The 13,468-nt window shown below is 39.9% G+C and overlaps 1 protein-coding gene across 1 annotated transcript; it reads left to right on the top strand.

Annotated features, from left to right (window-relative positions):
• Positions 1-7,658: 7,658 nt before the first annotated feature.
• ankrd33aa (ankyrin repeat domain 33Aa) lies at positions 7,659-10,328 on the top strand. Its single transcript, XM_046397551.1, has 4 exons — positions 7,659-7,966; positions 8,094-8,223; positions 8,321-8,461; positions 9,245-10,328. The coding sequence occupies exons 1-4, from the start codon at positions 7,712-7,714 to the stop codon at positions 10,066-10,068; spliced, it is 1,350 nt and encodes a 449-aa protein (XP_046253507.1). The 5' UTR covers positions 7,659-7,711; the 3' UTR covers positions 10,069-10,328.
• Positions 10,329-13,468: the final 3,140 nt, after the last annotated feature.

The following is a 13,468-nucleotide window of genomic DNA, read 5'->3' as shown; positions in this document are numbered from 1 at the left end:
GACTTTGTTATCCCTAGAATCACGCTGATGGCATGGCTGAAACAGTTGGGCTCACACTGAAAAGCAGTTAAAAGATCAGCAATGCAACCAATCCTGTTAAGTTCTGAACCAACCGGTGAACAGTGCCACCTCAGTTGGACCTGTCTGTAAGCTGACTGACAAGAAAACAACTGGCCAGATGAAATCATTTAGTGAAATTATGTGAAGTTAGAAGTTGATTTTATGCCTCTATGAGCAAACAGCAATCTCCTTTGATGACACCGTGAGTCATGTGTATGTGATCATAAAATAACAAAATATTTAGCCTACTTATAAATCATGAAATCTACAATATTGTAACTTTTGATCAGAACTGATGTTTGGAGAGACACTGCATATAGCTGCTTCTATTAAATTCGCTTGAGCTCAGTTTTAAGACTGGAGAGACATATAATGTATTGCGAAACAGGTATGTTTGCAGCAAGTGAACTCGCGGACAGTATTTGTTCCATCTATAAATTCTTTAAATCTTTGTAAAACTGTCCGAGGCAGTTGAGTATTTCCAGATTGCAGAAAGTCCAAAATGTTGCTACAGACTTATTCAGAAGACAGTGCAATTACCTACTTTGACCCTTTTTTTCATCTATTGAATCTCAGGCATATTTTGGAAAATCTATGTTTCAGAGTTTTTAACCTTGACCAAACCCAGACTGGGATCCTCACTCTGTCCTGTTTTCGCCATATACAGTTTAGGGCAAAGGTGATTGAACTTAATCCAATGAGATCCTCCTTTTTGTGGCTGCCATCTTATTGTGTTATTTCTCTTTATATTTTATTTTTTATCCTTTGTTTTGTATATCAGATTAAAAGATGACGAAGATTATGTCTCGCTAATGCTTTGCATGAAAAGCAACTGTAAACTTGACCCACGCTGGATACGGCCAAGTCATCTAAACTCTCAGTCAGACAGAAACATGCTAAACACACGCAGAAGAAACAAGCTCCCGCAGGAAGAGGAGGAGTCAGCAGTTTTCAGTCTGATTGGAAATATATCTGAAGTACACCCAAAGAAAAACAACAAAGCATTGCAGTATGATCTTGACAATGTCCAAACACAACGCAAAATACATTAAGGACACGAGCCACAACAGAATGACCTGAAAAACATTGGGTTTTGCACCCATAAATAACATAATCACCCAATGTCACTAAAGAAGTCTGCTACAAAACATCAGAGAGCTATGGAGGTTGTCAAGAGGCCCATGTATGAATCTAGAATTTTTAAATACCACAAACCTAAAGGCAGAAACACAGAGAGAACATCCATATAAGTGACTTTTGTCTGCCCTAACATGTTGTTGTTTAAGATTTATAGTAGTTCAATCAAGATACATATTATCATTAGTGCACTTTTAGATGTAAATAACATCTGAATTTCCTCAACAACAGGAAAAACCTACCTAGCATTGCAATCAGTGCCGTCTTTTACGTCTGGCACAAAAATAACACGAGTTACACCAGTTTATTTCTGAGGTACTCAAGTGTGCACAGATCGAAATCAAACATTAGTGCCCTATAGCAGTCATAAACACCAGTGTTTCATAATAACTGTGATATTGTGTGACACAGAAAAAGACTTTGTCACCACTTCCACTTTTCCTCAGCATGTTATCTTCAAAAACCAAAGACTAAGAAAGGATAATATTTAACTGTTTTGCATCAAACAAAAAAGGTTCATTATTTTCTAATCACTGCAGACGTCGTAACAGATAACGGACAACTATCTCTGTGGGAATAGTTAATCTTTGTATGTTTGGCAAGATCTGACGACACTCTCGTTTGTCTAAACGTTTTTTCTTTTCCTGAATATTATTTTGATTGATTGATTCTCCAAAAATATGCTGATGTGGCAGTTTTTCATTTAAAAAATGCAAAACAAGCTTTTTTTTATTCTAAAGGATCAATATTTTTTTATTAATGGGTGTCGGAACCACTCCATGATAATAATAAAAAGTGAAAGGCCCAGATAACTTAAATCATAAATGAAACCACAGTGACAGCTTACGCAAGATGAATCCCTCTGAGCATTTCACACAAATTGTTGGGCAAAGACATTCTATTAATCTTCTTTGAAAAACTGTAAAGAACTGATTGTATTTCAGAAAATGCTTTCATGCTGGGTCTAGCAGCTAAATCAATTAGGCACTTGGACCGTAAATTTCCCTCTTTCAGATGTGCTATGACGGATGCATTTAAGTGACTTCATTTACATTTCTGTCTTTTTGGCTTTTGTGTTTTCATTGAGTCAGACTTCTAAGTTTCACAATGAAGCTCTTGCAATGAAGGAATTAAGAAGTGCAACTTTATCCTTACTTAGTACAATTAGTCATCTGCAGCAGTGCATACCTCAGAGAAATTACTGACAGAGATGGAGTAAAGATGTGGGAACATGTGGAAACACTGAGCTTGGAGCTGAAAGAAGCTATGATTGCTTTCAGCGACCACTTAGTGTTCATACAAAGTTTCCACATCACTCACGTCAGCCAGTGGCACAGCATCGACTGTGGACACATCAGGAATATTTTCTCCAAACCAGGGCGGCAAAAAGTGAAGCACACAAACCTGTGGTGGCCTTTGACGTGATGGTAATGCACACATTAACAGACATATAACCACTTTCAGAGCTGTAGACAGTGGGAATACAGTTCTGTTAATACAATAAATTTGATAACTCAAGATCAATGAAATATATTCAAATTACATAGTAGTTCAATGAGTATCTCCAGTGGCAGACATATGAATCATATTTTCATTCACTGTCAGACCATTGTTGATAGCAAGTGATGTTTGTCATCATGCGTGTCATTTGTAACTGATTGGATATCGCACATTTCATGAATGCTTTTTGGATCAAGAGCAAAATGTTGGGGCGTCACTGTGGCTTAAGTGTTGAAATGGTGATAAACCACAACACGCCTGATTTAAATTAGACCAGAGACTATTGTTTCATCTCTCTCAGCCTTATTTCTCATCTCTCAACTATCACTATCTAATAGATGTGTAAAAGGTTCAAACTTTAAAAAAAGTAAATAAAACATTGCTTTGTAATAGAAATACTTAAACTCTTAGGATTTCATGTGAATAAAATTACAAGAGATGGTGCAAAAGCCTTAAAATATCTGTAAAGGTTTGTATTTCTCTGTTGAGCTGGAAAAAATACAAATTATTTTCAGTATTTGCTGAATATGCCATATCACTTTACAGTGTCTGTCAACTACATTTAGGGGCTGAGATACATTCGATTTTATTTTGAAACTGTACTATAACACGTATATTCACTTGAGTGAAAAAACTACCGAGGAAGCTTAGCTCTTAAATTTTAATACTTGTGCACCTCTTTATATTTTCTTTCACATTGACCAAAGGAAAAAAATTGAGTACTTCTGCTCTAAACAAATGATTACCTTAAGTGCACAGCATTTGTTCTTCATGCCTTATTCAAACACCAACAAACTTTCCATTATAGTAACCTTTCCCAAATTACCCCAAATCTCCCTCTTGCCATACATGAACAAATTTAACTCTTTCTGCCAGTTTACTTCCATTCACCGGATCCCTGGAGGCTCTGAGATGCTTTGGAGCAAGTGGCAGCATCTGCTGTATTATTTCCAACTATGTGTATTTTAACCACATAGCTGGAAATAGTGCAGCAGATGCTCACAGAGCCTGAGTAAAATGCTGGTAAGGCCGGTACTAGAGAGACTGCCAGCAGTCTAATATTAGCTGAGCACATGGCTGTCTTTAGAATCAGTCACTAAGCTGGCTAAACTTAGTTCATTGCTTCCCAAGCCGCTTTCCAAGTTCTTTTGCTCTACCACTGACCTCTGCTGGGTACCGTGGTGTCTGGGGAGAAGCTGGACTGCCTTTTGCAGTGATGAGTGAATGTCTCTGTGAGGAATTTACAGATTAGGGGGCAAATAACTCAGACCATAAAAGGAGAACGTAGGTACTATCAGGAGGTGGGGATCCGAACGAAATGTTCTTCAACTCATACATCAGATTGGTAAAATCATTTGTAAAAATCTGTTTGATTTTCTATGAGAGACCACAGCTTTGGTTTTAGAGATAAATACAGATGTTCTGTTAAAGTATGCTGTGCTGCCCTCATGTGGTTAAGCAGTTAGACCATTCTTGTATACTGAAAGGACAAAGGAAAACAGTGAAAGCACACAAACCACCACCACCCCACCCTGTTGTGCCAAACAGACTTCCCTTTCCTCTATGTTTCTTACTATCAGCTTCATTTCTGTTTTGGCCTTTCACAAGCTATAAATCTTTTCCCCCCCAGCAAGCCCTTTTTCCTTTTTCAGTGTTTCATGCCAAGACCCACTTAAGATTGTGTCTAAACATAGCACTTTTTGATTAATGAGTCAGGTCAGAGTGATGCTGTAGGTCTGATATGATGGCTCCTTGCTGAAGAGGCAGCCTCTAGTAAGGAACTGGCTGTGGCATTTGAGGGGATTTAGTGGGCTTATGTTGCTAGAGGTGTGTCAGCTTCGGCTGGGTGGTATAAACAACATGGCTCTGTCGGTTGACTCCTCTGTCCAGATCAGCAGCTGTAATTCTCAGGTTCCAAGTGAATGAGTGACCAATTTGTCACAGGGGCTTTACAAGACGGGGCTCCGTGATACTGGACATCAGATGTTGAAGTGCTCCTTAGTAGTGCTGGCATGAAGCATTAGATAACTTTATTAAATAATTTATTAATCGTATGGTGCACTCAAAGAGCAAAGTGGAGACATGTAAAGTTTAGAGCATATAATGTGTCCTTTGTTGTAAGGTTGTAGATATATTTTCTGTGTGGTGCAGACAGTAGCTGTGAGGATTAATGTTATGGCTATTTTAAAGCTGAGCTGTCCAAATATCTTGTTGAACTACTCCACATAAACTAGGTGCACGTCCAAGCGCTGCATTACCCAGTTTGATCAGAAGGAGGCAGTCTGCACCCCTCTAATAAAGAGGAGGTGTTGTGTAACACGGTAAACTCACATGCACACAGTCATAGATAGGCCCTACTGGATCAATTCAAAACCATATTTAATCTATACCACTTGATTGAAACCATGATGCTTTGAGCTCACCTGTTAGCACAATAATGTTTTTCACAAAAGGGAATTCAGCCCTCTAAACAAAATGTTTGCAGTCACAGTTCAAACTGAGGACTTAAATCAATAGGAAACTTGTAAAAATCAAAGCATCTTAACCTGGTTTCTTATAAGTGGAAAATAAGATTATAAGATTATTTGGATTATTCAAACTTGATTAACAAGGGCAAAAAGACAATTAAATTAACTATAGTTGGAAATGTAGGTACTGACATACAGAATCCACACGTTGTCATTTGAACTCTGTCAGAGCTGTGAAAAACTTTGTTAAATGCTTTGTTTTCTTACAATGTAAGCATGCAAATCAACCACTTGCTCTAACATTTACAGTATCTGTGTGGGTGTATTTCAGCATTTGTGTGCACACAGAGCATCCATGTGTTTCCTGTCTGTGTGTCATCCCTGTCATGGGAATGATTACCACCAAGCCCCCCCGCTCGGCTTAGAGTAACAGCAGGGTTAGTTTGTTGTCCCAGCACACGGATTTCCATGGGAAAACAGAGTTGCTGAAATTGTTCAAGCAGGGGGTCCTCAGCAGTACAACAGATTTGGGAGCCATAGCCTTCATGATTCAGTCACAGCACTTACTTGGACAGTTAGAGAGGTTTGCTCTGACACAACAGACGCGGAGCAGAGTGCTGTGGATGGACAGATTCTGAGAGAGCTGTTGAAACAGAGAGAGAGAGAGAGAGAGAGCAGAGTAACTCAAACTGTGAGGAGAGCAAGGTTGGCTGCTGTCTGTTTCTTTCTTTTAATCCTTAAATCTTCTGTAATCGGGATGAGAGGGAGAGAGCGTGTTGCCTGACTTAGGACAGCAGAGTCTATGTTGGGACCTGGATGGATTGCCAGCTGATGAGGCAACCTAAGTGGCCGGTAGGAGAGATGGAGGGAGGGGGAAGGCATTCAGCTGCAGTTAGTCTGGAAACTTAACCAGTTTCTCACAAGATCCAACAGGAAGAGTGCAAGTCCCATATATAAGGATGGTTTAACCACTGACAGCAAGAAAGAGAGAGAGGGAAAAAGGAATACTAAACCATGGCTGGACTGTTTTAGGGTGAGACATTGACTGTTTCTATTTGTTCTAAGAGGTGTTTCACTTTCACTTTGCTTTGGCACAAATGGTTGCATAGTTTTTGCATCTTCACTCTACAGTTTAGAGAGGCAACAGAGGCATCTCATACATAGGAGCTGGGGGAAGAAGCTGGACCAGCTTGCACAGTGTTGCTCAGCAGGAAGTGTAGGCCACAATGGCAGAGTTAAAGCACAAGCTTTCTAAGTTTGTGCAGAAAGCAGAAGAGAGATAAAAGTTTGTGTGACAGAAATCTTCATTCTCCTGCAATGCTTCATTCTTCAGTAATGCAATGAATTGCTTTATGCAATTTCAGTTGAGCTGGGGGGACTTCAGTTGAGCTGTTCTATTTGGCGTTGAACAGTTCAGGGTTAGATGTTGTCAAGCTAATAATTCTGCAGTAATTCAGGAGGTGCAGAAATGCATCTGTGTGTGACTTTGTGTCATGAGTGGCAAGCCGTGGTGAAGTCAGCTTGATGACTGAAAATAGAGTCATGGCTGGTTTCAAATATGCTTCATATAACCGTAACATTTGTATTTGTATTGCTTTGTATAGTTTAAAGAGTTATATCATAAATCCACTGGACACCCTGGTGTGCTCATACTGCAGAGCAGCGTGACACGGTTAAGACACCATGACAGACGCTGTCAATAGCCTGGCCTCCCATTGCTTCCGGCACCATATGGCCTTTCTCAACCCAGTGCACTCCTCCTACTATGCCTGCATTTACATTACTGTCACAGAATGAGTTTCTTGACCATTTACTGTATTTGTTATTTATTTGTATGCTTATATACATATATAAATGCCTTGCACATTTTAAACATTTCCTATGTGTTTTCTTAGTATTAATAATTGCAGAGAAAAAATTTTTTCACCCTCAGAGTCCTAACTTTTTTCCTATTCTATAATGGGCTGAGTTAGTGAACAAACATTGAGAAAAAGCATCTTATATAGTCAGCCAATCTTGTAAATCACAGACTATACGGATCAGCTGCTGTGACAGGAGGGCTGAGGTGAGGTGAAGCTCCTTATCCGCTTTGGCACAAGGCCCCTTCAGGTCTTCAAATCAATATCACATGATAACGTCAAAGGCTGCCAAACTTTGTTGTTACTCTTGCAATCATGCTTGAATTTGTGTAAGATGTTTATTTAAGATAAGATGCCTAAACTAGGCGGCACTGAACAAGATGCATCTGTAATGATATGCTTTTTACACACAACTTTTTCCACAATAACCACAGTCTAGTGCCCATAAGTGCTTTTCTCCTTCCACTGTAGCAAGTTTTGCACCCTAAAAATGGCATTAGTTATCTACTGTAAATTAAAACTAAACTGAACTCTGACGGGATCAGTAATGCAGGGTTTGTCTCTTCTTATGTCTGCTCATAGGAACACAAAGATTGTTGGCATTCAGTCATGCGATTCACCACACCTGCCTTTGCCAACTGTAGCAGGTTTGACTCCCAGGTGTGATCCCAGGCAGAAGGGAGTCCAATGGCCACTGCAATTTATGACCCACACCTGGGCGCAGGTCCATCTGAGGAATCGGAGATCCTCCTGGATGATTCTGACTCAGGAAGTGTGCTTTCTGATGATTCTGTGCTTCCTGACTATGAGAGGGAAGAAAATAAGGAGCCAGCTAAAACGCTGTATGAGGCCTGCACTAAGAATGACCCCACATCCCTGCGCAGCATCCTGGAGAGAGGAGTCACTAAAGAAGAGGCCATGGAGCTTGACATCAATGGCAGGGTAAGATGATTTTCAGTGACTTTGACACAATCTCACAAATCTCTCTTTCTGCAACAAAAAGGTTTAATGCAACTGTATATGTAGAGTTTAATGAAGGTCAGTTTATTTCTACCTTGTTACCCCTCAGAATGGACTGATGGTGGCTGTGAGCAAGGGATTCATAGACGTTGTCACCCTGCTGCACGTGTGTCCATTAATAGACATCAACCACCAAGACAATGATGGCAATACTGCCCTCATGATAGCTGCCCAGGCAGGTGTGTCTGATGACAAATGCAGCACATAAGCCGAACATTTATAATCTCATGTCAGCCCTACCGTATTTACATAATGCTGTCGTTTTTTTCAATCCAGGGTTCAACACCATTCTAAACTATATTATTAACTACTACTCTGATGTGGACACTGAGGTCAAGGATCCTCGTGGATTCACAGCCCTCATCAAGGCAGGCCTGCAGGGCCGAGAAGAGTGTGTGTCCGCCCTGATAATGCATGGTAGGTTTATGGTGCATAAGACGTCCTAGAAATTTAGCTTTTTTTTTTGTTTTTCAGGAAGGAGGAACATTAGATGTGTGCACACATGGACAATAGATTCATTCAGAAGCAGTCAGCCCGGATTCTTACATGTCAGCTATGGTGTACAAGTCACTTGCCCTGAAAAACATACCAAAACCTACAAATGTTATATATGTGTGATACTGTATACAGGGTAAACCAGGTCATCTGATCTGTAAACTAAGCTGCTCTTTCTCTGGGCCACAGAGATTAGTCCCATCTAAACTACCCAGAGACGCAATTAGAATTGCGTTATAAAAAAATCCTTACTATGTTCTATTCAGTCCAGTTATGTCACACACCAGCTGTATTTAAAGAAAATCTTGATCCGTATGTGGAATAAGAATATATGTGTGGTGTTCTTGGATTTGTTTTAAAACCTTGATTATTCATTAAGAGGATTGTCATAGTCTTTGAAATAGACACAGCTTCCTCCAGTCCTGGGCTAAACTGAATTATTACAACCAGATAGTATTAGAGCATTTAGTATATTGTTTCCATCTAACTGCAATTTATAATTCTCCTTCACCATGCTGTGAAATGACCTGATTTAATTCTGGTAGTTTGGGTTACACATCAATGAATTGTGCTCCAAAAGCAACCACATGGTGGGTAATTTTACCAGACTGAAGGAGCAATTGATTTTCCTGCATCCCTCAACATCCAGTGATTTTTAACTTGTTTTAACTACAGTCTGCTTTTTTCTAACCTTTCCATGTGCAGGTGCAGATATTAATGCAAAAGACGAGGTCCAAGGGAAAGGTCTAAAGGAGTGGGTCATTAGGACAGGAGGATTTGAAACTCTCAAAAGAATACGCCGCCTGCAGGCTCGTCCAGTTGCTGAGCAGTTCTGTGAAAGCTACATTTCAGAGTGGCCTGAGCTGAAGAAATTGGTAGCAAAGGCTACTGCCACCAAAACAGCCAGTCAAAAGCTGAGGCAGCGCTTAAAAGACAGCCTTTCTTTTAGCTTCCCTCAGGACCCCCAGGACAATGGGGTTATGGACCATATGGTGCGAATGACCACCAGCATGCACAGCCCCCTGATAGCCACTGGTTGCCGTCCACTTTGTCCCAGCAGCCCCCCAGAGATTGGCAAGAGAAGGTTTGCTGTGCCTGAACTGCTTGAAAAGCACAGCAGTAAGGAATTGGAGGAGAGCACAATATCCCACAGGAAAGGCTCTGTCATCTCAGTTTCTCCCACTGCAGTGTCAGCCACCTCTGTAACCCTGACCTCCTGCTGCCAGGACTCAGAGCGCAGGGAAAGCATAGTATCAAGTGGCATGAGGAGCTTCATTCCTCGCAGCATGGCACACAGGAACAGCATCTTCCCCTCAGGCTGTATTCCTAAAATTGAAGTGACAAAATCTAGGGAGCCCACTCCAAAGAAACAGAAAAAGAAGAAAAGGCAGAAGGGCTTCCTGGAGCCTCCGGTCTGGAAGTACAAGGAGGCCAAGGAGGAGAAAAAGAGAGAGAAGAAGCAGCAGGAAAAGGAAAAAGAGCAACAGAAAAAATGTAAGGGATCTAAACGTTCATCAAAAGAAAAATGAAGCGTCATTCTCTTTTCCCTAGAGAATTTCACTGTGATATTGTAATGCATGAGAGATGAGCATGTGATTACAAGTGACTTGGGGGCATGTTGTAATAGAAGAAAAAGGAATTGCAAACTTGTTGAGAAATGAGCAATGGACTTGACTTGGGATGGACATGAGACAACTGGAAACTTGAATTTTCTAGATGTGAGTTATTTCTTAGCTTTGGGACTTTAAGCTGAACTTAACTTACACTTATATAGACAAAAGCACTGGGACTCCTGACCATTACACCATCAGGGGCTTTAATGATGTTGGACAAAAAGGCCTCACTCACAATCTCCGTTCCAGTTCATCCCAAAGGTGTTCCCAGATGTTCCTGCTACCGTCACATGCACCATCTGTGCGATGCTTTTATTCAGCTGGATTTTGTTATATCAAATTCTTCAGCTGTGATACAAAAATGAAGTTGGCAAATATTCAGAAAGAGGAAGTGAAATCAAGTACGACATTGCCCAATGTCAGTAGACAAACCTGTCAAAGTCTGTTTTTTAGAACAAATTTAGCGAATTAAATCAGTCACCATTTTGAATATTATCAAACACTTTAATTGTTATTCTTTTTCTCGAATGGTTAGCCAGTTTTCACTGCATGCAACATGTAGCATCTACCAGATGTGTTTTATTGTGTCTTCCTGACAGTTTTAACACTCCAAACACTCTGGCTGTGACATGTGAATGTCAGCAGTGAAGATACATAAAAAGGAACTGAGCCATAACAGAAACACTTAATGTGATCACAAGCAAAAAAAACTGCTCACGGGTGTACAGCTCCTCAGTCTGTCGTGCTGAATGTACCATGTTTGAGTTACCTATGCACAGCAAAGAAACATAATGCACATGATGTTTCTCAGGAAATCTCATGGTAATACCACATTGAGCATAATACTACTACTTTTGGATACTTTAAGCTGCTATCAAGGGAAGAAACCTCTTTTGGGGTTCAGCTTGCATTAGACTTAAAATATTGTGTTGATAGATCAACTGATAATAAATGAAATCTTAACTAATAACTGAAGCAGCCATCACAGAAATACATATTCTAATTATCATTTATCTCCATTTGTTATCTAAAGAAATAATATATTTAGATGCTGTTCATAGAAGAAACCAGAGGCTCAGATCTTATTCATCTTGATGAAATGGGAGACAGAAATCAGCGGATAAGAATGTGTGTTTGTATGTGAGCTTGGAATAAATTTACTGACCTTTGCAAGTGAATGTGTTTTTATTCATTGTGCTGTATCCACACCTGAGATTTGGTGATCTGAAAGTGCTACAATACTGCATATCAGTGTGCTCAATGTGGTTACTGAATACAATACACAATAATGGTTACTCTAATTCATCTCCCTGAAACATTTTGCTATTTTATGACATGACTATATGGTATTTACACATCAGAAATTCAGCATTTGTTTAAGTGGCATGCATGTGACTGACGAGTCTCTTGTTTGGCACGTAACCTTGGTTACGCTTTCATAATAAAGTTACTTTGAGCCTCTTAAGCAAGCCTATAATGCGCTCTCAGCAGTGGCATTGGATGGCTTTTGAACCCTGACCTGTAATCTTTTAATCCAACATGCATTATCATTACATAATAATTTACTTTTATTGGTGGAAATATAAAATCAAAATGGTTACTTCGATGTGTTCAAGAAATATTCCATATTTATATGGAAACATGAAGCAGCTGGGAAGAATGACACACTGTCACCTTTTATTTTCAGTATTGTGGCTCACTTCCTCTTCACAGGGGGAAACTTCAGTTCAAATAAAAATACCTTTGTACAATTCAATGAAGAAACACACCACAACTACGTCCACAGAGATGGTAAACACACACTTGTGCAGATTGTGCTGAATTTTACCTCTGAAAAGTACCGGTAGGTATCCCCCCATGAAGCACATATATGATGGAAGTCAGCATCACATTCTGACTTTATGTGCTGTGCGTCATGTTTTCAATAGCTAAAATATTGACTATTCAATAAAAATTCTGCAGTAACAGAAATGTAATGTTCTTGGGATAAAACAAGCCTTCTCTTTATCAAGTATTTCCTTCTGAGAGGTTGACAATATGAAAAAATGTCTGGTGAAGCAATATAACATGACATTCTCTGCTCTTGTAGATTAAACAACAATGGAGGCTTTTAGAAAACCCTTAAGGGAATAGCACAGTGATAGTGGAAAAGAAAAATAAGTGCTGATTCAATAAAGAACAACAATTTGCTCTCTTTTCTACATGACAGCTGAAGTGAGAGCTTCCAGCTGTTTCTTCAGCCGTAAGCCAAAAACAGAGAGATTACAGAGCCTGAGAACAAGGATGGGAATTTATATTACAGACACGAAGACATCTCTCTCAGGCTCTGCTGAATGAAGTGTTTTCACGCAGTGGAGTCTGTTTGGCATCCAAGAGACAACTGTGTTTACCATTTGACTGCTACAACTGCTGTAACAGAAAGGCACTGTTGTGTTAGCCACACCAAAACATACTATATAGACAAAAGTATTTGGATGGGGCTATTTTTCAGAGGTTCGGAGCTTCAGCATACCAAGACATTTTGGACGATGCTATGCTTCCAACTTTGTGGCAACAGTTTGGGGAAGGCTCTTTCCTATTCCAGCATGACTGTGTCCCAGTGCACAAAGCAAAGTCCATAAAGACATGGTTTGATGAGTTTGAACTTGACTGGCACTCCCAGAACCCTGACCTCAACCCCATCGAACACTTTTGGGATGAACTGGAACAGAAATTGCGAGCCAGGCCTTTTTTGCCCAACACCAGTGTCTGACCTCACAAATGCTCTCCTCCATGAGAGGGCAAAAATTCCCACAGAAACACTCCAAAACCTTACAGAAAGTCTTCCCAGAAGAGTGGAGGCTGCTATAACTGCAAAGCTGTCTTTGCATTTAGAATGTGATGCCATTAAAGTCCGTTTTGGTGTAATGGTGAGGTGCCCCAATACTTTTATCCATATAGTATACATTAGACACACAGATTAGCGGTTGAAATGGTAAATGGTGTCTTAGGAAGAAAAAAAACACTCCACAAGTCTCATTCCACTCAAAAGTGTGTTTTGCTTGTTTGGTTACAGCTCCCCATATTAAAGTATTTAATATGTTAATACAGGTTTAACTTTTGGAACAAAATGTTTATCACTGTTGCAAAAATCGACGATGACGCCTCCATTGTTAACTCATTAAAAAAATAACATGGTTTAATAACTGATACGCAGCAAATGTGGGATGTAGCTCTTGTTATTTTTGTTGTTTTTTTTTCACGCAGAGAAATGTTATTGTACCATAATGGGGTCTTTGAAGCACATTCCTGTCAGTGCAGTGCAGACACCAGTCCA

Source organism: Scatophagus argus, chromosome 8 (genome assembly GCF_020382885.2).
Source record: "Scatophagus argus isolate fScaArg1 chromosome 8, fScaArg1.pri, whole genome shotgun sequence".
Classification (NCBI taxonomy): domain Eukaryota; kingdom Metazoa; phylum Chordata; class Actinopteri; family Scatophagidae; genus Scatophagus; species Scatophagus argus.
The sequence above is the reverse complement of the archived record's forward strand: the minus strand, read 5'-3'. Positions and strand labels throughout refer to the sequence as shown.